This window comes from Pongo pygmaeus, chromosome 19 (genome assembly GCF_028885625.2).
Source record: "Pongo pygmaeus isolate AG05252 chromosome 19, NHGRI_mPonPyg2-v2.0_pri, whole genome shotgun sequence".
NCBI lineage: Eukaryota > Metazoa > Chordata > Mammalia > Primates > Hominidae > Pongo > Pongo pygmaeus.
The window spans coordinates 77,325,041-77,349,071 of record NC_072392.2 but is presented as its reverse complement, the minus strand read 5'-3'; the positions used below and the strand labels follow the sequence as shown (position 1 = coordinate 77,349,071).

Here is a 24,031-nt window from a genome sequence, read left to right as displayed (position 1 = left end):
CTATATGTGTATGTGCATTTTTTTTTTTAATTTTAGACAGCGTCCCGCTCTGTCGCCTAGGCTGGAGTACAGTGGCTCAATCATGGCTCACTGCAGCCTCAACTTCCCAGGCTCAAGTAATCCTCCTACCTCAGCCTCTGGAGTAGCTAGGATGACAGGCACCCACCACCACACCCAGCCAATTAAAAAATAAAATTTTGTAGAGACAAGGTCTTCCTATGTTGCGTAGGCTGGTCTCAAACTCCCGGGCCCAAGCGATCCTCCCACCTCGACCTCCCAAAGTGCTGGGATTATAGGCATGAGTCATTCCATCTGGCCCTTATATAATTTTTTAAACAAAACTTTAAAATACATGAAGTTAAAACTAATGGAACTGAAAGGAGAAATAGATAAATCTACCATTATGGCAGGAAACTACCACTACTCTCTCAATAATCGATAGAACTAGTGGACAGAAAATCATGAAGGATACAGAACACCTAAATAGCACTAGCAACCAGCTTGACCTAATTTATCGTTAGGGGACACAACACCCAACTACAGCAGAATACATATTCTTTTCAAATGCCCATGGATCATTCACCTTAAAATAGACAACATTCTGGGCCACAAACACAAACCTTAACAAATTTAAAAGAATGGAAATCACAGAAAACATAGCCTATGTTCATAACATTATTAAATTATAAATCAATAACAGAAAGACATCTAGCAAATCCCTAAATATTTGTTTTTGTTTGTTTGTTTTGAGATGGAGTCTCTTTCTGTCGCCCAGGCTGGAGTACAGTGGCTCACTGCAACCTCCGCCTCCCGGGCTCAAGCAATTCTCCTGCCTCAGCCTCCCGAGTAGCTGGGATTACAGGTGTGTGCCACTATGACCAGATAATTTTTGTATTTTTAATAGAGACGACGAGGTTTTACCATGTTGGCCAGGCTGCTCTCAAACTCCTGACCTCAAATGAGCTGCTCGCCTTGGCCTCTCAAAGTGTTGGGATTACAAGCATGAGCCACAGCGCCAGGCCACAAATTCCTAAGTATTTGGAAAAGTAAAACAATGCACTTCTAAATAACCCATAGACCAAAGCTAAAGTCGTAAGTGAAATTGAGAAATATTTTGAACTAAAGGAAGATGAAAACATATCAAAATTTGTGAGATGCAATGAAGTAGTGCTTAGAGGGAAACAGAGCATTAAATACCTAGATTAAAAAATAAGAGGCCAGGCGAGGTGGCTCACACCTGTAATCTCAGCACTTTGGGAGGCTAAGGCAGGCGGATCATTTGAGGTCAACAAAGTGAGACTCCATCTCAAAAAAAAGAAAAAAAGAAAATAAGAAATATCTCAAATCAATAATCTAAACTCCTGCTATAAGAAACTAGAAAAAAAGAGCAAATTAAACCCAAAGCAGACAAAAGGAAGGAAATAATAAAGATAGAATAGAAATCAATGAAATTGGCCAGGCTTGGTGGCTCAGGTCTGTAATCCCAGCACTTTGGGAGGCCGAGGCAGGTGGGTCACTTGAGGTCAGGAGTTCAAGATCAGCCCGGCCAACATGGTGAAACCCCATCTCTAATAAAAATACAAAAATTAGCCAGGCATGGTGGTGCACACCTATAGTCCTGGCTACTCAGGAGGCTGAGATGGCAGAACCGCTTGAACCTGAGAGACAGAGTTTACAGTGAGCCGAGATACCACCACTGCACTCTAGCCTGGGTAACTGAGTGAGTCACTCAGAAAAAAAAAAAAAATCAATGAAATTAAGAACAAACAGTAGAGGAAATCAATGAAACGAAAAGCTAGTTCTCTGAAAAAAAAAAATCAGTAAAATTGATAAACCTTTGGTCAGACTGACCAAGAAAAACAGAGAAGAGACACAAATTATAAATAACAGAAATGGAAGACATCACTACAGACCCTAAAAACATTAAAAGAATAACAAAGGAATACTACAAACATAAATACCCATACATTTGACAACTTAAATGAAATGGTAAAATTCCTATTGGCAGGGCGTGGTGGCTCACTCCTGTAATCCCAGCACTTTGGGAGGCTGAGGCAGGCGGATCACTTGAGGCCAGGAGTTTGAGACCAGCCTGGCCAACATGGTGAGACCCTGTTTCTACTACAACTACAAAAATTAGCCGGCGTGGTGGTGCGCCCTGTAATCCCAGCTACTTGGGAGGCTGAGGCAGGAGAATTGCTTGAGTCTGGGAAGCAGAGGTTGCAGTGAGCTGAGATGGCGCTACTACACTCCAGCCTGGGCAACAAGAGCGAAACTCCGCCTCAAAAAATAATAATAATAATTAATTAAATAAATTTAAAAGTAAAATAAAATTCCTATACATCGGGATAAAAAAAAATCCTATCATCTGTGCTGTGTGGGAATTTTTTTTCTTTTGAGGCAGGTTCTCACTCTGTCACCCACGCTGGAGTGCAGTGGAGCAATCATGGCTCACTGCAGCCTCAACCTCCTGGGTTCCAGTGATCCTCCTGCCTCAGCCTTCTGAGTAGCTGGGATCACAGGCATGAGGGCACTATCCCTGGCTAATTTTTGTATTTTTTGTAGAGAGAGGGTCTTGCTATGTTGCCCAGACTGGTCTCAAACTCCTGGGCTCAAGCAATCCTGCCGCCTTGGCCTTCCAAAGTGCTGGGATTATAGGCATGCGCTACCACACCCAGCTCATATATAGTTTTTTAAACAGAGTGAAAGACACAAATAGCCAAATTCACTCAAAACGAAATAGAGTATTTCAACTGGGCAAGGTGGCTCACGCCTATAATCCCAACACTTTGGAGTTGGGATTATGAGCCCAGGGGTTCAAAATCAGCCTGGGCAACATAGCAAGACTTCATCTCTAAAAAAAAAGAACAGGAAGAAGAGTTTCCAGTCTAACATGTAAAGAGCTTGGAAATCACCTCTACATTCAAACAAGTAAAAAGCTGAACAAACTGAAAAATCAACTCTTCTTAGATCCATCAAAGAAGTGGGGTCACACAGCAAATTGCTACGCCCTAAATTGGTGAGACAGTCAGATAAAATCACAATTTCTCTTTTTCTTAGACAGGCTCTTGCTCTGTCTGGCGTACAGTGGCACAATGATAGCTCACTGCAGCCTCAAATACCTGGGCTCAAGCGATTCTTCCATCTCAGCCTCTCTAATGGTTGGGACTACAAGCACGAGCTACCACAACCAGTTAATTTTTCAATTTTTGGTAGAGATGAGGTCTCCCTATGTTGTCCAGGCTGGTCTCGAACTACTGGGCTCAAGCAATACTCCTGCCTCAGCCTCCCAAAGCGCTGGGATTACAGGCAGGAGCCACCATGCCCAGCCTGAGAATCACAGTTGATGGGAGCAGAAACTCACAAGCAGTAACCTCCACAGGAACCAGTGCCAGGGTAGACAAACCTGAAGTGTAATTGACAAATTGCTGTAGGTTCAATGTGAGCAACTCAGAAAGTTAAAAACTGCAGGGGGCAGGGGCAGGGGTTAGTGAGGCGGGAAGTGAGCGTAATAAAGTTTCTCTAGGGAGGCAGGGCCAGGGGAGAAAGTTGGAGTGGCGACCTAAGCAGGCAGTGGTGTGATCTGGAATCAAATCGGCCTGCAGTGCGGTGCAGAGACTGCATGAGGCCCTGCTTTGCTCTTCCTCTTGGCCCTGCTCTGCGTCTGCTGGGACCACTTCCTTCCCGTCCTCACTTTGCTAGCTCCAATCCACAGCTGTTGTAGCAGAGGATGCTAATGGCCCAGGCTCACTTCCATGGGCTACATGGAGGTCCTGCAATCAATGCACGCCCTCGACTTCAACACCCAACTCAGGTCACTCAGGGAGGCAGGCCATCAGTCTGGTGTGTGATGCTCTGCTGGGTGTGAAGGGGGTGACAAGGAAGAGAAAGCCCTGTAGCTGCCTGCTCAGCTCTATCCTGGGAAGGAGTAACCTGAAATTTGCTGGTATTCCAATCACTTTCACCGTCTCCACCAGCAGCCTCAACCTCATGGCCGCAGACTGCAAACAGGACACAGCTGAGGATGTTGCCTACGTTGCCAAAGACCCTGTGAATCAGAGAGCCTGCCACATTCTGGAGTGTCCCAAAGGCCCTCTGAGGATGTCATCAGCACCATTGGCCAGGCCTTCGAGTTGTGCTTCAAACAATACCTCACGAACCCACCCCAACTGGTCACCCCCATGACAGGATGGCTGGCTTTGATGGATCAGCTTGGGATGAGGAGGAGGAGGAAGAGCCACCTGACCGTTATAACGGGAAGGAACCCGTTATAACGTCCCCGGGAAGGAACCTCCTCTTGGGGAGTTGGTAGACATGAGGCTTCGGGAAGAAGTCAGAGGCTGCTTGACCGACTCCACCCAGTCTCTGGACCCCCAGCCACTTGGGAGCTACACTGCCTGTGGGACAGCCTGCTGGGGGAGATCCAGAAGTCCACAAATAGATGCCACCTCCACCACCCTGTCCAGCAGGCAGAGAGCTCTTCAGTGATCCCTATGTCAACGTCCAGAACCTAGACAAGGCCCGGCAAGCAGAAGGTGGTGCTGGGCCCCCCATCCTGCCATCAATCGCAGTGCACCCTGGGACCTCTTTGACATGAAGCCCTTTAAAGATGCTCTTTGGGTGCCTCCCCTTCCCCAGTGGTGTCCATGGCTGAGCAGCTCCAAGGGGAGCCCTGGTTCCATGGGAAGCCGAGCCAGCGACAGGCTGAGGCATTGCTGCAGCTCCACGGCGACTTCCTGGTGCGGGAGAGCACAACCAAGGCCAGTATGGGCTTACTGGCTTGCAGGGTGGGCTGCCTAAGCACCTGCTATTGGTGGACCCTGAAGGAGTGGTTTGGACAAAGGATCACTGCTGTGAGAGTGTCAGTCCCAGCACTTTGGGAGACCAAGCCGGGCAGATCACGAGGTCAGGAGATCGAGACCATCCTGGCTAACACGGTAAAACCCCGTCTCTACTAAAAATTAAAATTAAAAAAAAAATTAGCCGGGCGTGGTGGCAGGCGCCTGTAGTCCCAGCTACTCAGGAGGCTGAGGCAGGAGAATGGTGTGAATCCGGGAGGCAGAGCTGGCAGTGAGCCAAGACCGTGTCACTGCACTCCAGCCTAGGTGACAGAGTGAGACTCCACCTCAAAAAAAAAAAAAAAAAAACTTGCTAAATGCTAGAAATATTTGATATTTTGATCTGGGTGCAGGTTACATGGTATACACATATGTAATATGATACTAAATATACATACCTAAAAGTTCATCAAGCTGTATACTTACGCTGGGTTGGGTGGCTCATGCCTGTAATCCCAGCACTTTAGGAGGCTGATGCAGGCAGATCACCTGAGGTGAGGAGTTCGAGACCAGCCTGGCCAACACGGCGAAACCCCATCTTTACTGAAAATACAAAAGTTAGCTGGGCATTGTGGTGGGCGCCTGTAATCCCAGCTACTCAGGAGGCTGAGGCAGGAGAATCGCCTGAACCCCGGAGGCGGAGGTTGCAGTGAGCTGAAATCGTGCCACTGCACTCCAGCCTGGGCAACAGAGCTAGACTCAATCTTAAAAAATAAATAAATAAAAATACAAAAAAATTAGCTGGGCATGGTGGCGCATGCCTGTAATCCCAGCTACTCGGTAGGCTGAGGCAGAATTGCTTGAACCAGGGAGGTGGAGGTTGCAGTGAGCCAAGATCGTGCCATTGTACTCCAGTCTGGGTGACAAGAGCAAAGCTCCGTCTCAAAAAAAAAAAAAAGTTGTATACTTAAAGTGTGTGTACTTTACTATCTCTAACTTACACAGCAATAAAAAAATAACAAGGGACAGGCCGGGCGCAGTGGCTCACGCCTGTAATCCCAGCACTTTGGGAGGCCAAGGTGGGCGGATCACCTGAGTTTGGGAGTTGGAGACCAGCCTGACCAACGTGGAGAAACCCCATCTCTACTAAAATTACAAAATTAGCTGGGCATGGTGGTGCATGCCTGTAATCCCAGCTACTTGGGAGGCTGAGACAGGAGAATCACTTGAACCCAGGAGGCGGAGGTTGCGGTGAGCCAAGATCGCGCCATTGCACTCCAGCCTGGTCAAGAGCGAAACTCTGTCCCCCCCAAAAAAAAAAAAAAGTAACAAGGGACAATAACATTCTTGGCCCAAAAACGTGTGTCTTTATACCATCTTAAATAAAAATTTAAAAACAGAACATTTCCAATACACATTAAAATATATAAATCTGAAAATATTGGTATACCATCTAAAATTACTCCCTGTAGACCGGTAATTTAAGGACCACACTTTGGTTAACGCATTCCAAGCACTCTGGGGGTTTTATATAAGCTGGTGCTTGGATGCTGGCAACCTGGGGAAATGCTGAGGCCAAGTGGAAATTGTGTAGCTAGAATCCTGCTTTGTCACCAGCCTGGGCTGGGGTTATTAAATGCCAGCACTCTGCTTCAAGGCACATGCCAGAAGGCTGGAGGGTGGGGAGGGAGATGAACTGGGAAAGGGGGCAAAGAAAAAGGGCCAAGGGCAGATCCCTCATACTCTGGCCCTTAGCCCAAGTCTTGGACTCCTGACCTCACCACAGATGAAATAGATGTAAAACAAGCCAATTCGTTTCCAAGTGGGAAGGGTGCCAGCCATAGTTTTTGCTGCCCAAGGAATCAATAAATACTCATTCTTATGATTCATGTTCATCCTGTTTTATTCCAAAGCACTTTACCGAAAAGTCCCTTGGCCCAGCCAAAAAGTTCAGGGCCAGGAGCCAGGACACCTGGACTCCAGATCTGCATGTGGAAGATTTGGAACATTGTTGGTGGGGGGGTCTCAAGTTCTCTCACTGTAATGTGGCAAGTGCCATCTGTGGAGGACTTTACAATTTTACATACATCATCTCATTTGACCTTCTGATCCCTGGTGAGAGAAGCAAAGTAAACAAGATTGCTATTCTAACTTCACAGATACGAAACTGGGACCAGGGAAGGTTAATAAGACACTCAGATTCACACACTACTAAGAAGGTGGGGAAGTTGGGACTTTTGATTCCAAACCCTTTGCTCTTTCCTAGTCAAAACAATAAAGACAGTTCTATGCCTCACTTTTCCTTTTTTTTTTTTTTTTGACATAATGGGGGCGTGTGTGTTTGTAGAGGTAGGGTCTTGCTATGTTGTCTAAGCTGATCTCAAACTCCTGGGCTTAATCACTTAAGACCTCCTGTCTTGGTCTCCCAAAGTGCTGGGATTACAGGTGTTAGCCAGTGCGCCTAGCCCACCATGCCTCACTTTTAGCGCAGTATGATCTTACACAAATTGCCCTGTGTATATTCCAAGGGACGATCTGGGTTTGTAGGGCCAGAAACACGTGCAGTTCTGGGGTAGCAGGGAGGTGGTCGGTGGCTGTTTTGACAAAAAAATACCAAATGATGAAAACAAAATTAAGTTCAGGGCCTTGGGGAGGTCCTGCAAGTTAGGGGCCTAGAAGCTGAAATTTCATTAACATCTACTAGTGGTAAATCCGCTTCTCCTACATGCCAGTGCCCTCTGGGGGGGGGGAAAAAAAAACAGGACACATCAGATCTTGACAGGGCTTCCTCCCTGTTTGCGAAACGTGACAGAAGTGGGATGTGGAAGTCCTGGGAAAGCAATCTCATTTCTCCCAGGAGACAAGAGGAATTACAGCAGCAGCGAGGCAGGCCGAGTGAAGGAGAAGGCTGCGTGCCAGGGGAGAGTCGAAAGGGGCTGGGTGACCCAGCTGGCCGAGATGCGGACAGTAGAGCGTCGGTGTGGGAGACTGGCAGCCTGAGAGCCAGGAGCAATGGCGCTGCCCCAGGAGCGGTGGCTGAAGGCTAGGCCCGTTGGAAGCAGGCTTCCTTCAGATGGTCTTCTGGCTCCCTGCGTCCTGTCCTGATAACCTTTCCTCTGAAAAGGGGAGGCAAAGACAGTCAACCACAGCCGTGGCAGTGGGAGAGTGGGTGGTGGACCCTGTCCAGGCCTTTCATCCCCGGCCTGCAGGACAGTGAACCGAAGGACGTCGTGTCGGAGGCTGCCCCGCTGCCGCCCGGGGCAGCGAGAACCGGGTGCTGGGCTCCCCTCGCGGCTGCCCGCCGCCGCCGGGGGGCAGCGCCTGCGGCCTGCTTTCCCAGGGCTGGCCGAGGCTTTTTGACAAGCTGATTGCGTGGCGGGGATTGGCTGGTCCGGGCGTGACGCCGGTAACAACAAAGGTGGAGTTGGAAGAAATTAGATTAAAGGAGAGGAAAAAAATTAAAGGGGGAGCTGGCATAGGACAGGAGGTAGAGACCGAGGGGGACATGCGCCAAGCGGTGTCTCCCGGTTCCAACTCCCCCCACACCCGCCTCGACCCTAGAAGATCCCTCGCGCAAACCCACTGGGATTTTGCTCTTTCCCCTACCCCGGCCCAGTGACCGACGCCGGGGTAGGAAGGATAGCTGCTGCTTCTTGAAAAATCCCCGCAACTCCCACCCCGACAGCCCTCCCTACGACCCAGGGGGAGAACTTTTTGCTCGGACTCCTCGGATCCTAAACCCAGCGAAGCAAGGGACATTGAGAAGCTTGTCCTAAAACCCGGAAGGCCCTCGCGGAGCATGGAGATCGGATAAGGCGGGGTGCTCCCCCGGTTTTCCGATGTGTTGCAAATCTAAGAGCTTCTTTCTCTCTCTCTTTTTTTTTTTTTTCTGTAACTACCCCCCCTCCCTTTTGCTTCAGGGTTGCAAAAGCAAAGAGCAATAAAAAAAAAAAAAAAAAAAAAAAAAAAAACCGCGCTCACACTCAGACACACACCAGTGGCGACAGGGGAGAGTTGGAAAGACGCAGGAGAGAAGCAGGAGGCAGGAGGCAGCGGGGATGGAGCAATGGGAGCGGGAAGCAGGCAGGTTTCCTTGCAAATCCCCCTCCGGCCTCACGCCGTCTCGCCGGCCCCGGCAGGGGAGCGAGGACCCCGGCGAACAGATGGAGGAGTGGAGCTCGCTCTAGGCAGCTGGGCTTGGCCGGAGAATGGAGGAGCCACCAAGCGACCGGCTGATTGGAAGAGAAACGCAGAGCGATGGAGGCGGGGGTAGGAGGACGATTTCTCTGCGGGGACTGGCGGCGGCGTACACGCCCGGGTCGGGCGCTGCAGAGCTTGGCTGGCTTTCAACCCGCGCTCGCCGGCTCCAGCCCCGCGCGCCCCCACCCTTAGCCCTCCCGGCGGCTCCGCAGGTGAGTGCGAGCTGGGGGCAGAAAGATCCAAAAGTCTCAACATGCCCGCCCTGCAAAAAAGAAAAAAAAGAAAAAGAAAAAAAAAAGAAGAAAACCATTTTTCTTTAAAGAAAAAAAAAATTTTTTTGTGCAACCCCTAGAGCAGTGGGAGGGAAGGGGTGAGGCTGAGCCGCCCGGAGGAGGCGGAGGGGCCAGGCGAGGCCGGGGTGGCCCGGGAGGCGGCGGCGCCGAGGCGGCTCTGACGGGCAAGCGCTCGGAGCGGCGCTGCGCTGCGCCGAGGCGGGCGGGCGGGCGGGCGGAGCGGGGCGGGCGGAGCGCGGCGCGTGGGGCTCGCCATTAGCCGTCGCTCCGCTTCGCCATCTCGGGCTTTGTCTAGCGACTCGCTGCCCCGGCGTCGGCTGCAGCGGAGCTGCGGCTCGACTGTTCGGCCCGCCGTGCTCCCAGGTGCCCCCGGCCTGCGCTCCCATCCACACGCTCGGTAAGTGAGCCCGGGCGCCGCGGATTTCGGGGGAAAGGGGTTGCTACAAGTGGCGGCGGCGCCGATCTCCATGCGCCCGGGCAGGCCTGGGGAGCCATGCCGAGTTGGATTGAACCGGCTCCCACAGCGGCCTCTCCGCCGGAGCCCGTCGTTCCCTTGCCGTTTCCGGGGTGTAAAGAGCAACGGGGATTTTTTTTTTTTTTTTAATGCAGAGGTTTTAGTTTTTGGGGTTTAAGTTTCGTATGTGCCGTTCGGCAATGAGAGGACCGCGAGGTAGGCACCGAAGCTGGACGCCGCGATCGGCGTGCGTGCGCCCCAAACCAGTGGCCGCGCTCCGGGGGATGAGGGTGGGCGCGGACCGCTCGCTCCGGGAGGCGGGAGAGAGCTGGTCTGGAAGCCCTAGTCTGAGCTGGGAGGACTTGGGAGAGAGCTCCGGAGCAGGGCTGTGGGCGCCTCCCGAGCCTTCCCGGACGCCGGGGGCCCCTCCGGGCACCCTCTCCGCGGCCGCGCCTCGGCCCTCCCTCCCGCGCCGGCGAAGCCTGCTAGTTCCCCCGCGGGTCTGGCGAGGTCGCTCTCGGCGCCCGCCCGCCCGCCTCGGCTCCGAGCCCCGCCGCCATCCGGACGGCTGCGTGTCTCCCTGCCCCGGCCCCCCCCCCTTCCCCGGCGGCGGCAGCAGCAGCAGCAGCAGCCGCCGCCGCCGCCGCCGCCACCAGCACCACCACCACCACCACCACCCCCCTCCCCTCCTTCCTTCCCTCCGCCTCGGCCGCCCGGGTCCCCCCAGCTCCCGCCCCTCCTCCCAGCTGCCCCCCGCGGAGCCCGCCCGGGCAGGCTGTGGGAGGGAGCGGAGCCGGCGAGGCGGGCGGGCTGGCGCTCGCTCCCCGGGGGTCGGTGTGCGCTCTACGGGGAAGGACGCGCTCGCTGCCCCGCTTCTCCCGCCCCCCCTCCCGCTCCTCCTCCTCCCTTCTCCCTCCTCCTCCCCGCTCCGGCGGCTGAGGCTGCGGCGGCGGCGGGGGGTGTGCGAGCTGAGGCCGGGGCCGGCGGCGGGCGGGCTGCCTGCAGGCGGAGGGCGCTGTGCTTTGTGCTTTTCGCCGCGAGGAGCAGCAGGCAGCAGCCACAGCCGCCGCCGCCGCCACAGCAGCAGCAGCCGCCGCCCCAGCGCCGCCGCCTCGCCCGGAGGAGGAGCCGCTGCCGCCGCGGGAGGGAGCTGCGGCTGTGCCCGGCCGAGCGGGGGAGGGCGCCGCCACTCAGAGCCGGGGAGGGAGCCGCCGGAGCGGGAAGCCCGGAGGCCGCGCTGCGCCGGGTAACCGAGGCGGCTGGGGACGCGCGCTGGGGTCGGGGCCGGACGTCAGGGAGCGAACCGCGGGATGCGGTGGGCGCCCAGCGGGGACCCGAAGCGACCACCGAGCAGGGGACCGGGCGCGAGCAGATCAGGGCACTTGGGAGGACGCCGAGAGCCGGGGGAGGGGAAGGCAGGAAGCGAGGCCTGAGCCGAGCCCCGGCCGCTGGCGGAGGAGCCCGCGCTTCTCGGAGCCGGCAGGCGCAGTTCTCCCCGGCCGCCGGAGGGGGCGGCGGGGCCGGTGAGCGCTGCGCCCCCGCCTCCCGGCCGCCGTCCTCCCGCCCTCTCCTTGGCTCGGCTCCCCGGAGGCCGGGGCGGGGGCGCCGGCGGGGCTGGGCCGCAGGCTCGGGGGAGGAGGCGGCGGTTCCCGCCGCGGTCGCGCCTCTGTGCCGGGCTCCTCCGTGCGCGTCGGGGTGGTTGGGCGGTGGCGGCGCCTCTGGCCGGGGTGGGTGGCTCGGGGGCGGGGGGCAGGCTAGGCCGCTTCTCTCCGGCTGCTTGCCCGCCTGTGCGGGCGGGGACGGCGAAGGGAGCCCGGGAGGGGGGAGCGGCGGGAATCCGGATCCGGTCCCCGGGGGCGGTGCGGCCGCTGCGCTCCGGGGCTGGCGGCGGCTGCGCTGCGTCCGGGTCCCCGCCGGGTTGCGGAGGCGGGGGGAACCGGCCGGGGGGAGGCGGGAGGAGGAGACTGGGGCGCGTGCACGCTTCCGTGGCCGCGCGCGCCCTTTACCCGCCCTTCCTCTTCCCCCGCCCTCCAGCCTGGGGCCTCCCCGGGGCGGGCGCTCCAAGGAGGAGGAGATTTTTTTCTTTTTTTTTTTTTTTTGGCTGGGGTTGGGAAGGGGGGCGGAGGGCGGGCGCTCGCTGCACGCGGGAGCTAGGAGCAGGCCCTCGCGTGGGCAGGGGAGGGCGCGCGCCGCGGAGCTGGGCTGCAGGGGCTGGGGGAGGGGGTCACGAAGAAGAGGAGGGGCGCACTCCCACTCCCATAGACCCGTTAAGTCTAATAAGGTCATGGCTGGGTCTCTGAGAGTGTGGACCTGCCCCCTCCTACTCTGGGCGGGGAGGGTTAGAAAGTCGTTCACCTCTCAACCTTCCTGAGTGGGAACTGGTATGTCTTCCAAAGGGTGAGGTGGCTTTGACCCCGGGTTGCCCGGCCAGCACGACCGAGGAGGTGGCTGGACAGCTGGAGGATGAACGGAGAAGCCGACTGCCCCACAGACCTGGAAATGGCCGCCCCCAAAGGCCAAGGTAGGGGCATCCACCCCCGGCCCTCTGAAACTTAAACCCTCTTTCCCTCGTGGCTGCGGGGCTCACTCCCTTCTTCAAGGGCTTTTTCAGTCTGCATACACTGAACTGGGGGAGAAAGTGCCTTGAGTATTTATGAATCAAGCATCGCCCACACTTGGGGTTTGGCTGAATCTAAATTATTTGGCCTGGAGTGGCTCACCTCCTCTCTCTCCCTGTCCCTCACCCTCTGTGTTAGAGGAGGCCTGCATTCTGAGGTTCCCATTCAGCCTGAAGTGTGTCCCAGCCCAGTGTCCTGGAATGGGAGGAAGTATGAGTGTAGAGGAAGGGTCAGGAAGGGGTTGGGGAAGGCTTCTCAGGCTTTTTAGGAAGACCATGAGGTTTTTTAGAGGCAGATGGAGAAAAGGGCTGTTTTGGTGGTTTTAGCCCCCAAGCCATGGGATATATGTACTCAACTAGATCTCTGCCCCATTCAGCAGTGATCCAGTCTAGATGAGGATAGAGGGTAGGATGAAGCTGGGCAGCTGGCCATGCTTGTGGGACATTGAGGGGAGAGGGGATTATGGATCCATGTGGCCCATTCTGCAGAATCTCTGGCCTAGGTTACGAGATGCAAATGAAAATGGAGAGCCCTTTTGACTTCTGGCCTTGGGTGGCTATTCTCCCAGCCCATCCACAGAGGCCTAGAGCTCTCTGGGGCTGCATTTCAGTGGTTGAAAATAACTGTTCCAGACCTGGTCTTGGTTCCCTGGGTAGTTGGGCTGACAAGACAGCTTGTAATTCTGGGGTTTCTCCCTGGAGCAGGGCCCTGAGAGTTTTTGTGCACCTGCCTACCTTGCCTCGGAGCTGCCCTGTATCCTGCTTCTGTTTCCTTTTTCTTATTTGCCAGAAATTCTCCCTTGATCTGCTTTAAGGGGCTAGGGGATGGTGGGTATCTCTAACATTGGTTTCCAGCTGTGCAGGAGAGACATCTGCATGGGTTTTCCTTACTGTCCACACCCCATTCTCAGTTGTTGCACATTTAGAATATCCACTCAGAACTTGAACTTGGCAGCACATTTAGATATATTGCCTCCCTGCTTCCCTCCTTCTCTGACAAGTTACCTCGTTTCCCACAAAGCCCTGAATGACTGTACCTTCATTTCCACCCCTCTTCCCCTTACAGCAAATAGCTGCCCGTTGCAGCTTGGCACAGTAGAAATGATAATAGCTTTGAAGCAAGCCAGACTTGAGTTCAAGCCTGGCTTTCTAGGTATAGCATGGTCTGGACTGGAGTCTCTGCCCTGATCCAGTATGGCCACAGTTTCCTTAGGGCTGAGCCATATCTTGTCTCTGCCTTCAGATGGGAAGCAACCAGGGGCTGCGATGCCCTAGGGAGGAAGAGTTGAGCACTCAAGAACTGGGGAACAGATCGGGGGGATAGCATGAGCCAGGCATGATGGCCTCTGTTACCCTTTACCAGACCGTTGGTCCCAGGAAGACATGCTGACTTTGCTGGAATGCATGAAGAACAACCTTCCATCCAATGACAGCTCCAAGTTCAAAACCACCGAATCACATATGGACTGGGAAAAAGTAGCATTTAAGGACTTTTCTGGAGACATGTGCAAGCTCAAATGGGTGGAGATTTCTAATGAGGTAACTGATCCCCCTTTTCTGACACACACACATACACGTGCACACATACCCCCACTCAGCGTGGTGGGGGAAGTGAAACAGGCTGTAAACAGGAAGGAAAGAGACCAGGAGAGGCGTTCATGTGGTCTCCCGTTAGCTCTCTACCTGCCCCTTTGCATTTTGGGAGGTGGCATGGTTGACAGCCCTGGCTTAAAGTTAGCCACTTTCTATCTGAGTGGTCTTGAGCCGAACAGCCTGAGCTGTGCTGAGATTGCACGCTGAGATTGACGGAGGTGCTAGCATGGACCACCAGGTTGAGGTCAGTTAGTCCCCTTGTTGCTGGCCTTTGGTGTGTACTGACTGCCTGGGCCTCTGCGGTAGGCATGGGCCAGTGCCTAGGTGTCATGCTGCCTGCTTCATTTGGCTGTTGGCCTCTGCTCTTCTTTGGTAAATTTAGTCTAGTAAAGAGTAGAAGAGACCCGTTATAAGATGGGGGTATGCTACTGTGTGGCATTTTCCTTTTCCTAACTTCCCCTTCCACCCCTCTTCCTCCAGGTGAGGAAGTTCCGTACATTGACAGAATTGATCCTCGATGCTCAGGAACATGTTAAAAATCCTTACAAAGGCAAAAAGCTCAAGGTGAGTTACTAGGAGGAGGAACACGAGGGGTATGGGAGGAAAGGTCCAAAGAACGGATGTATTTGACCTCCATTATGTCCTTGTCCCTTCTTCCAGAAACACCCAGACTTCCCAAAGAAGCCCCTGACCCCTTATTTCCGCTTCTTCATGGAGAAGCGGGCCAAGTATGCGAAACTCCACCCTGAGATGAGCAACCTGGACCTAACCAAGATTCTGTCCAAGAAATACAAGGAGCTTCCGGAGAAGAAGAAGGTGGGGGGAGGAGAGATAAGGTGGGAGGAGGGGCGAGGCTGGGAGCAGCTGGTGTGGTGTGGGTCAGTTGGAGGTAGGCCTTGGAGAAACCTGGCATCAGGGATGAGGGTGAGTCAGCACAGCAGAATAGGTCCTGGGCAGCCACACCTGATTGCCCCTTCCTTGGTCCACACATGGTCAGGCACAGGCACCATCACAGATGTAAATCAGACAGCAGATGCTCAGACCAACCTTTCCCCCTACAGAAAACCCACAGCATTCTGTTTCATCAAGCTCTCTCTCCCCCATACACCCATCCTCACTGTTAGGCTGCGCAGCACTTCTTCACCCTCTATGACGTTTCCCGTCATGGTCTCATTTGATACTTGCAATGTCTTTATAAAAGTAACCCCAGGAAAAGGTTATCCCAGTTTTGTGGGCAAGGAACTGAGGTGCAGGAGGGTTAAGTGTCCCAGGTGACACGACTGTTGATGCTAGAGCAGGATTTAGTGCCCCAGAGTCCCAGTCCAGTGCTGTTACTGCCATGTCCACCTGTGAAGTGCACTTCCTTCTCCACGCACACGTGTTCACTCAAGGACACACATTGTCCCTCCTGGCCTCATACTGTTCCTTGCAGAGGTCGGGCACTGTCCCAGACCATCAAAGCATTAACTCTGGGTGGAGGGTTGCCCAAGCCTCCCAGGCAGGGCTGCAGTCACAGAGCTTAGGAGGTCCCTCCCAGAGATAGGCAGCAAAACATTGGAGGAGCCTGCAGATGGGACACGAGGAAGATGGGATGGGGACAGAGGACACAAAGAAGAGACACTGGACAAGGAGACAGAGCCAGGGATAGATGGGGAAGGGCAGCAGGAAAGACAAGAAGCACATCTGCTTAGAGAGAAAACAAAGTCATACACAGCCAGTTCTCAAAAGGGGGCACTGGCCGCTGCCATGCTATGAGTAGCCCTTTTTCCTGGTTGGCATACCCTGGCTGCAGACTCACATGCCCTTGGTGCCGTACCCAAAAAAGAAGGCAGCTGTCTGCAACCACCACCAAGCAGAGGGGTATGGATTGCTGGAACTGTTGACCCCTTTGATGAGGATGTTGGACAGTTGACTGCACACACGCAAACACTCTCATGGGATGGGAGGGAGAGGCCAAGCTCTAGAGTCAGAGCCAGGGAAGGCCAGAAGAAACTGGTAGAGTGGACAAGGTGCTGTCCTGGGGGACACAAGACTTGGGCCTGTTCTCCTGGCTCTGCCACTGAATCGCTGTGTATGGGGCCTTTGGTAAGTCATTTCACTTCTGTGGGCCTGGTCTTTATGTGAGGTGAGGCAGTTCTGTGTGGTGCCCTCCAGCTCTAAAACTGTTTTGTCTGAGGAGGACTGAGATGGGGGAAGAGGAGGCTGAGCTCTGCTTCTGGTTTTCTGTGGGAACTGTGGGAAAGGAGCACTGCCTCGCTATGCGTGGTGCTTCTATAAGAGGCAGGGGTTGGGTTCAATTGCCATGAGCTCCTGGCACCTGCCAGTGCCACTCTTGTGAGCCGCGAGGATGAAAGAAGAGATGGACATTGTGTGGGAGCCAAGAGAGAAGGTCGATGAGGAAGAGAAAGAGACACATTGGAAAGGAGGAACAAGAGGGAGACTATGGAGAAGTGGGGAAAGATGCAGGGAGGGAGTGAGGTGAGAGTGGGGAGGCTAAAAAGGGGATGATGAAGGGAAGGGAAGCGAAGTGGTGGGAAAGAATGAGTGGGCTGAGGGAGGGAGGGCTGGAGGGGCCAGACAGCCGGGATCCTGGAGAAAAGAGAAGAAGGTGATGGTGTCAGAACTGGGCCAGAAGATGCAGGGTAGCTGGCTGAGACTTGTATTGGAAGAACTCACTCTGGGTTCCCCTCCACACAATCTCCCCTCATGCCTTGGGAACAGGACTCAGCCCAGCCCTGGCCATAGATGTAGAGGCTACCTACAAGGGGACAGACTAATGTCAGCTGCCACAGACAGTGAGAAGAGGGAGTGACAGGAGCAAGGCCTGCACCCGACTCCACTGTGAGAGTTCTGTGGTGTTGGAGAAACGAGTGGGGGAGCCTCAGCGCTGCCACTGTGCGCTGTGTGACCGTGGGTAATGCCACGGCCCCCTTCTGGGACTCTCGCTCAGGAGAGAATAGGATGTAGGATTCAGTGTCTGGGCAACCCCTGCAGCTCCCACCATCTGTGGTAGAAGCCAGCAGGTCTGCTCTGTGGTGAGTCCCGCCAGGAGGCGGGCAGGGCGCCAGCCTCCACTCCCTGCATCACAGCGTGGGAGGCAGAAGAGCCAGCGAGGAGGGGTCTGGGTGGCCTTCATAGCTCAGGGTGAGATACCCTTGGGTCCTGGGTGACCCCATCCCCTCCTCCCCCCAGATGAAATATATTCAGGACTTCCAGAGAGAGAAACAGGAGTTCGAGCGAAACCTGGCCCGATTCAGGTAAGGCAGTGGATCCCAGAGGAGGGCCACGGGGCACTGGGGGCAGCAGAATAGGCTAACCCTGGCCAGAGCCTTGAGTTTGCCATCTCTGAGGCATGGAAGAGGATGGGTCACATGTGAGCCCTAGTGTGTCATGCTCGGGGCAGAGACAGGCAGGCAGCCACCGTCCCACTGAGCCCCAGCTGAAAGGCCAGGAGGCTTGGTGGGTGGGGCAGCTAGCTTGAGTCTGCCCTGGCAGCGTCCCCTGCTGATCCTTGCTCCCCGTGTCCTGGCTAGGGAGGATCACCCTGACCTAATCCAGAATGCCAAGAAATCGGACATCCCAGAGAAGCCCAAAACCCCCCAGCAGCTGTGGTACACCCACGAGAAGAAGGTGTATCTCAAAGTGCGGCCAGATGTGAGTGTCCGGCCAAGGGTTCGGGGTGGAGGATGCACGGCGGTGGCCAGGGGGGAGCCGCGCCAGGTCGGCCGGGCACGGTGCAGGGGAGCAGGAGAGGAGGCCCCTCCCCAGGGGTGGGCTGCATGGACAGGGCCCGGGCCAGCTGGCGTGCGAGCGTGTGCGTGTGTGCGTGCGTGTATGAGCCAGTCCCCTTGCACCCAGGCGGGATCCCCGCCTCTCCGCCTTCCCCTCCTGGCCTGTGGGGGACACTGATGTGACCTCCCATGGCCTGAGGGGGCGGGGGCCTCTGTGCCCCCTTCCCCCTTCCCCCCTCCCCCTGCCCCCGGCTGCTTGTGCGTGTCTGACGGCTTTTGGTTTGCAGGCCACTACGAAGGAGGTGAAGGACTCCCTGGGGAAGCAGTGGTCTCAGCTCTCGGACAAAAAGAGGCTGAAATGGATTCATAAGGCCCTGGAGCAGCGGAAGGAGTACGAGGTTAGGCTTCCGCTGCGCTCCTCCCCGTCCGGCTCTTCACGAGCCTCTGCCCTCCGACTCCGTGGCCACCGCACTCTGCGGGAGGTGTCACTCCCCATCCCTCTGTTGAGGGAGGGGCCTTCTGGGCCCCTCACCTCTGCCCCTACCTTCCCTACCCCCCACCCCCATGAGATCTCAGGCTAGGGCAGGGCACCACGTCTCGTGTGACACCACTGACGCGCAGCCACCCCCAGCTTTGCTCCCTGCCTGCCCTCCCCAGCGGCTCTCCCCCTGCCCCTGCCCCCAGCTAACTCCACACCCCATTACCCTCCGTCCCCCCACCTGGCTCTGCAGGAGATCATGAGAGACTATATCCAGAAGCACCCAGAGCTGAACATCAGTGAGGAGGGTATCACCAAGTCCACCCTCACCAAGGCTGAACGCCAGCTCAAGGACAAGTTTGACGGGCGACCCACCAAGCCACCTCCGTGAGCGTTGCCCTGGGGTGGGTGGGCGAGTGGGCAGCTGGGAAGTTGGGCTGGGCTCTGCAGGTGAGAAGGCCTGCTGCCCTGCTCGCTCACGGGCTGCGCGTCTCTACCCCCGCGGCTCTGATAGGAACAGCTACTCGCTGTACTGCGCAGAGCTCATGGCCAACATGAAGGACGTGCCCAGCACGGAGCGCATGGTGCTGTGCAGCCAGCAGTGGAAGCTGCTGTCCCAGAAGGAGAAGGACGCCTATCACAAGAAGTGTGACCAGGTGAGCTGTGGCAGGGGCCACCCTGCCTTGGGGTTTTGAAGCATGAGGTCCGATCCCATCTTGGGCCAGTGAGTCCCTGGTGGCGTGTGCCTTGGGTACCTGCCTCCAATACAGTGTGGGGCTGGGCTGAGCCCGTCCAGGCAGGGAGTCCAGCCCACACCCAGGCTCTGGAGGCCCGCTGAAGGTCACTGTCCTCCGAGTACTGCAGGGTCTGTGGTGACACTGTCTCCAGACTGATCCTGACTCCACTCACTTTCCCAGAAAAAGAAAGATTACGAGGTGGAGCTGCTCCGTTTCCTCGAGGTGAGTGTTCCTCCGGTGGGGCAGTGGGCAGAGAAGACTGGGACTTGGCAGGCAGAGCCCTGGTGAGCCCCTGGATATAGGGCACCATGCAGTCTGGGTGCCGGGCATGCAGCCCCGTGCTCCTCTTTCCTGTCCAGAGCCTGCCTGAGGAGGAGCAGCAGCGGGTCTTGGGGGAAGAGAAGATGCTGAACATCAACAAGAAGCAGGCCACCAGCCCCGCCTCCAAGAAGCCAGCCCAGGAAGGGGGCAAGGTGGGCAGAGGGTGCGGCCGCACAGGCGGGGGTGGGCAAGACTGGGCTCCCTGGCAGCACCCACGGACCCCGACCCTCTGCACCTGGACAGGGCGGCTCGGAGAAGCCCAAGCGGCCCGTGTCGGCCATGTTCATCTTCTCGGAGGAGAAGCGGCGGCAGCTGCAGGAGGAGCGGCCTGAGCTCTCCGAGAGCGAGCTGACTCGCCTGCTGGCCCGAATGTGGAACGACCTGTCTGAGAAGAAGAAGGTCAGGCTGCCTGGCGGAGCGCTCTGCCCCCAGGGGGGCTGCCAGGGCCCCCTCCTCCCCTTGGCGGGCCGTGCCACCTCGCCCCTGGCCGCCTGAGCCACGCGGTGCCTGGGCTGGGACGTGGGGCCGGCGCCCAGCAGCCGGAAGGCGGGAAGCTGTCAGCTGAATGCCGCGGTGGCGAGCCCCAGGCGGGAGACATCTGCACCAGCCCACGCCTCTGCCCGCCGGCGGGAGCGCCTGGGCTGCTGCGCGGGGAGCGCGCGCCCCCTGGGGGTGGGTGGAAGGCTGACGCCCGGGCCATCCCCGCAGGCCAAGTACAAGGCCCGGGAGGCGGCGCTCAAGGCTCAGTCGGAGAGGAAGCCCGGCGGGGAGCGCGAGGAACGGGGCAAGCTGCCCGAGTCCCCCAAAAGAGCTGAGGAGATCTGGCAACAGAGCGTTATCGGCGACTACCTGGCCCGCTTCAAGGTGACGGGTGGGAAAGGGTAGTACTGCCGCCTCTAGCCCCGGGTGACCCCTCCCACGGCTGATACCCTTATCGGTCCCCAGAATGACCGGGTGAAGGCCTTGAAAGCCATGGAAATGACCTGGAATAACATGGAAAAGAAGGAGAAACTGATGTGGATAAAGAAGGCAGCCGAAGACCAAAAGCGATACGAGGTAGGAATGGGGCTGGGGCCACCCCATTCATTGAAAGCTCAGGAACTCCCCTTTGGTTGGACAGCTCTGAGCAAGAAGGCCCAGCCTTGGTCTGTGACTCTTAGCAAGTCTCAGCTTCCTTCTCTGAACCCCTCTCATCAGTAAGGTGGGGGTGACATTGCTAACCTCCAGGCTGACTCGGGGGATGCGAGCAGTTGTGAAAGCACTTGTAAACTGTGGTGCCTGCTTCAGACGTGAGCTGTTAGGAAGTTGCTCACTAACTACCTGTTTCTCCTCCACCCTGGCACAGAAAGACAGCCAGCTAAGGTGCTGATGGCATGAGGCAGAAGGCAGCACTATTTTGGGGGTGGGACTGGGGGGTGAGTGTGACCTTTCCTCCCTCCAGAGAGAGCTGAGTGAGATGCGGGCACCTCCAGCTGCTACAAATTCTTCCAAGAAGATGAAATTCCAGGGAGAACCCAAGAAGCCTCCCATGTGAGCCTGGGGGTTGGAGCCTGCCCTGGAGGTGGGAGAGGGTCAGGGCTGGACGGCTGCTTTGTTGGGGTCCTGACCCTCCTTGTACCACCCCCACCTCCCAGGAACGGTTACCAGAAGTTCTCCCAGGAGCTGCTGTCCAATGGGGAGCTGAACCACCTGCCACTGAAGGAGCGCATGGTGGAGATTGGCAGCCGCTGGCAGCGCATCTCCCAGAGCCAGAAGGAGCACTACAAAAAGCTGGCCGAGGAGCAGCAAAAGCAGTACAAGGTGCACCTGGACCTCTGGGTCAAGGTGAGAGGGCAAGGGACCCCTTGGAAGGAACAGAGAGGCATCAGACTAAGCCAGCACCAGCCCAGCCTGGCCCATCCACCCACTTGTGCTGGTTGGTCTCATTCATGATTTCATTCCATGCCCTCGCAATTCTTCAGGATAACGGTCACTATCCCCCTTTTATTTATTTTTTTTATTTTATTTTTTGAGACAGTCTTGCTCTCTTCCCCAGGCTGGAGTACAGTGGTGCAGGCTTGGCTCACTGCAACCTCCACCTCCCAGGTTCAAGCGATTCTCCTTCCACACTCTCCAGAGTAGCTGGGGCTACAGACGTGTACCACAACACCTGGCTAATTTTTGTATTTTTAGTAGAGATGGGGTTTCACCATGTTGGGCAGGCTGGTCTGAACTCCTGACCTCATGTGATCCGCCCACCTCGGCCTCCCAAAGCGCTGGGATTACAGGCTTGAGCCACCGTCCACAGCCACTATCACCCTTTTAAAAATAAGGAAACCAAGGCTCAGAGAGGTTAAGTAACTTGCCCAAGGTCACACAGTAAGTAGAAGAATCCAAATCAGACTGCCTTTTCCTCCCCCATCCGGGACCACAGGACCTTTCCTAGACTCCTGGCCTTTGTGCTTCCCCTCTGTGCTTTGGTTGAGTAGTCAGATCTATAAAGTGGAGAGAATCACCTGTGTCCTTCCCACTCACCGAGGCAGGTTGGCCAAGGACCCAGGATGATTGTGGGGATTTGCTGTTTCAGGAGTTTGGTGAGCCCCACTGCCTCATCGGTGGCTCAAGGGTTTGGTGTTGGGGTGTGGTTGATGATGCCAGGCTGACTCATCACGGGGGCACTTCTTTGGAGTGAGGAGGACTCTGATAGGAGCTTCCATTTGCGAAAAGCAACAGGGAAAATGTGAAAACCAACAGTCTTAGTGGTTTAGAGAAGGACTCTGGGCATCAGAAGCAGAAATACTAGAGTTTGGGGCCAGCGCAGTGGCTCATGCCTGTAATCCTAGCACTTTGGGAGCCCAAGGTGTGAAGGATCACTTGAGGCCAGGAGTTCAAGACCATCCTGTGCGACATAGTGAGACTGCTATCTCTACAAAAAATTATAAGGTGGCATGGTGTGGTGGTACATGCCTGTAGTCCCAGCTACTCTGGAGGCTGAGTTGGAAGGATCACTTGAGCCTGGGAAGGTCAAGGCTGCAGTGAGCTGAGATTGTGCCACTGCACTCCAGCCTGGGTGACAGAGCAAGACCCTGTTTCAAAAAAAAATTAGAGCTGTGTTCTCAGATCCCAGGGGCTCTCTGCAGAGACCCAAAATCTAGGGAGCCTGGGAGGGGTAAGATGGGGTGATGATATATAAATGCTCAGCCCACTGCCTAGCACTGGGCCAGCATGCTCAGTCAGCAGTAGTTGGCTATGTTCCAACCCTTGCCGCCTCTGTCTCCCCCAGAGCCTGTCTCCCCAGGACCGTGCAGCATACAAAGAGTACATCTCCAACGTGAGTCTGGGAGCAGAGCAGCAGTGGGGTAGGGGTGGGGGAATTCAGGGGTGTCTGGAACTCATGGCTGCCACCTTTGTGTCCCCATCCTGCAGAAACGTAAGAGCATGACCAAGCTGCGAGGCCCAAACCCCAAATCCAGCCGGACTACTCTGCAGTCCAAGTCGGTAAGGAGCCCCTCCCAGATGCAGGGGCGTGGGGCGGGGGGCACTGCCTGGAATGGCTGGGCAGAGACCAGAGACCACTGATGTGCCTCCGTCCCTCCAAGGAGTCCGAGGAGGATGATGAAGAGGATGAGGATGACGAGGACGAGGATGAAGAAGAGGAAGATGATGAGAATGGGGACTCCTCTGAAGATGGCGGGGACTCCTCTGAGTCCAGCAGCGAGGACGAGAGCGAAGATGGGGACGAGGTGGGGCAGACAGGGCACAGTGGGAGGGGAGGGGAGTCCTGCCAGGAGGGCCACCTGGTGACTCCACATCCTTTCTCACCCCCCAGAATGAAGAGGATGACGAGGATGAAGACGACGACGAGGATGACGATGAGGATGAAGACAACGAGTCCGAGGGCAGCAGCTCCAGCTCCTCCTCCTCAGGGGACTCCTCAGACTCTGACTCCAACTGAGGCTCAGCCCCACCCCAGGGCAGCCAGGGAGAGCCCAGGGGCTCCCCTCCCCAACTGACCACCTTTGTTTCTCCCCCATGTTCTGTCCCCTGCCCCCCTGGCCTCCCCCACTTTCTTTCTTTCTTTAAAAAAAAAAAAAATACGGTGGGGGTAAGGGGCTGGAGGAGCCCAGGCCAGGACGCTGCAGCCTCAGAGACATCAGCCCTTGAGGGTCCTCCTCCAGGGACAGCAACTATCAGACTAAGCCAGCACCAGACCAGCCTGGCCCACCCCACCTACTTCTGCACTTGCGGTTCCGGCATGGACAATGGACCGGAGAGTGGGGGTGGGGGGTCCCAAAGAGTTTGATGAGGCCCTCCACACCTACGGCCCAATCCAAGGTGGGGTGGAAGCTTGGGGAAGACCCATTCCTTCCCAGAGGGGCCTGCCACCTGGACCCCTGCATTGGAACTGGAGGCAGGGAACATGGGGAGAGGAGGGTCGGTGCCTTCAAGAAAACAGGCGCTGCCCTGGTGGCCCTCTCCCCTGCCCCCTGCAGGAAGGAGCTGCCTGGACCCGTTCATGGGGGAGGGGGCAGAAGTGTTTTTTATATATGTGTATATATTTTTTTTTAAGCTCTGAGCTGTCAACGAGACGTTTCCTACCGATCTCGGCTGCCGTCTCTGTTGTCATTTCTGGGAGAGGGAGGGTTTAGGGGTAGGTTTGGAACCTTTTAAAAATGGTCTTGATGTGTGTGGAAGAGAGTATGTGTATGTGTGTTCCTGTACATAGCATGGGTGCAGCTGTGGATGTGTGCAAAAGAGAGAGTGTGAGTGTGTGTGTGTGTGTGTGTGTAAGGGGGTCTGTCCTAGAGCCCACATCAGTTTGTTGTGAATCTGGAAAAAGGGTCGGTGAG

General features: G+C 56.0%; 1 protein-coding gene and 1 pseudogene across 8 annotated transcripts; both read left to right on the top strand.

Moving 5' to 3' along the window:
* Positions 1–3,755: 3,755 nt before the first annotated feature.
* Positions 3,756–8,138, top strand: LOC129017608 (SHC-transforming protein 1-like; annotated as a pseudogene).
* On the top strand, positions 6,664–23,783 carry UBTF (upstream binding transcription factor). Of its 8 annotated transcripts, none has more exons than XM_054456235.2 (21): positions 6,664–9,190; positions 12,122–12,246; positions 13,706–13,881; positions 14,416–14,499; positions 14,596–14,751; positions 17,128–17,192; positions 17,469–17,589; positions 17,954–18,064; positions 18,398–18,531; positions 18,659–18,800; positions 19,062–19,103; positions 19,241–19,354; positions 19,446–19,601; positions 19,911–20,066; positions 20,148–20,258; positions 20,644–20,732; positions 20,837–21,026; positions 22,465–22,512; positions 22,608–22,679; positions 22,781–22,924; positions 23,011–23,783. In XM_054456235.2, the coding sequence occupies exons 2-21, from the start codon at positions 12,189–12,191 to the stop codon at positions 23,134–23,136; spliced, it is 2,295 nt and encodes a 764-aa protein (XP_054312210.1). In that variant the 5' UTR covers positions 6,664–9,190; positions 12,122–12,188; the 3' UTR covers positions 23,137–23,783. The 8 variants fall into 8 exon arrangements, with proteins under 8 accessions (XP_054312210.1, XP_054312215.1, XP_054312209.1 ...); XM_054456234.2 differs by lacking the exon at positions 6,664–9,190 and adding an exon at positions 9,454–9,668; XM_054456236.2 differs by lacking the exon at positions 6,664–9,190 and adding an exon at positions 10,672–10,971.
* Positions 23,784–24,031: the final 248 nt, after the last annotated feature.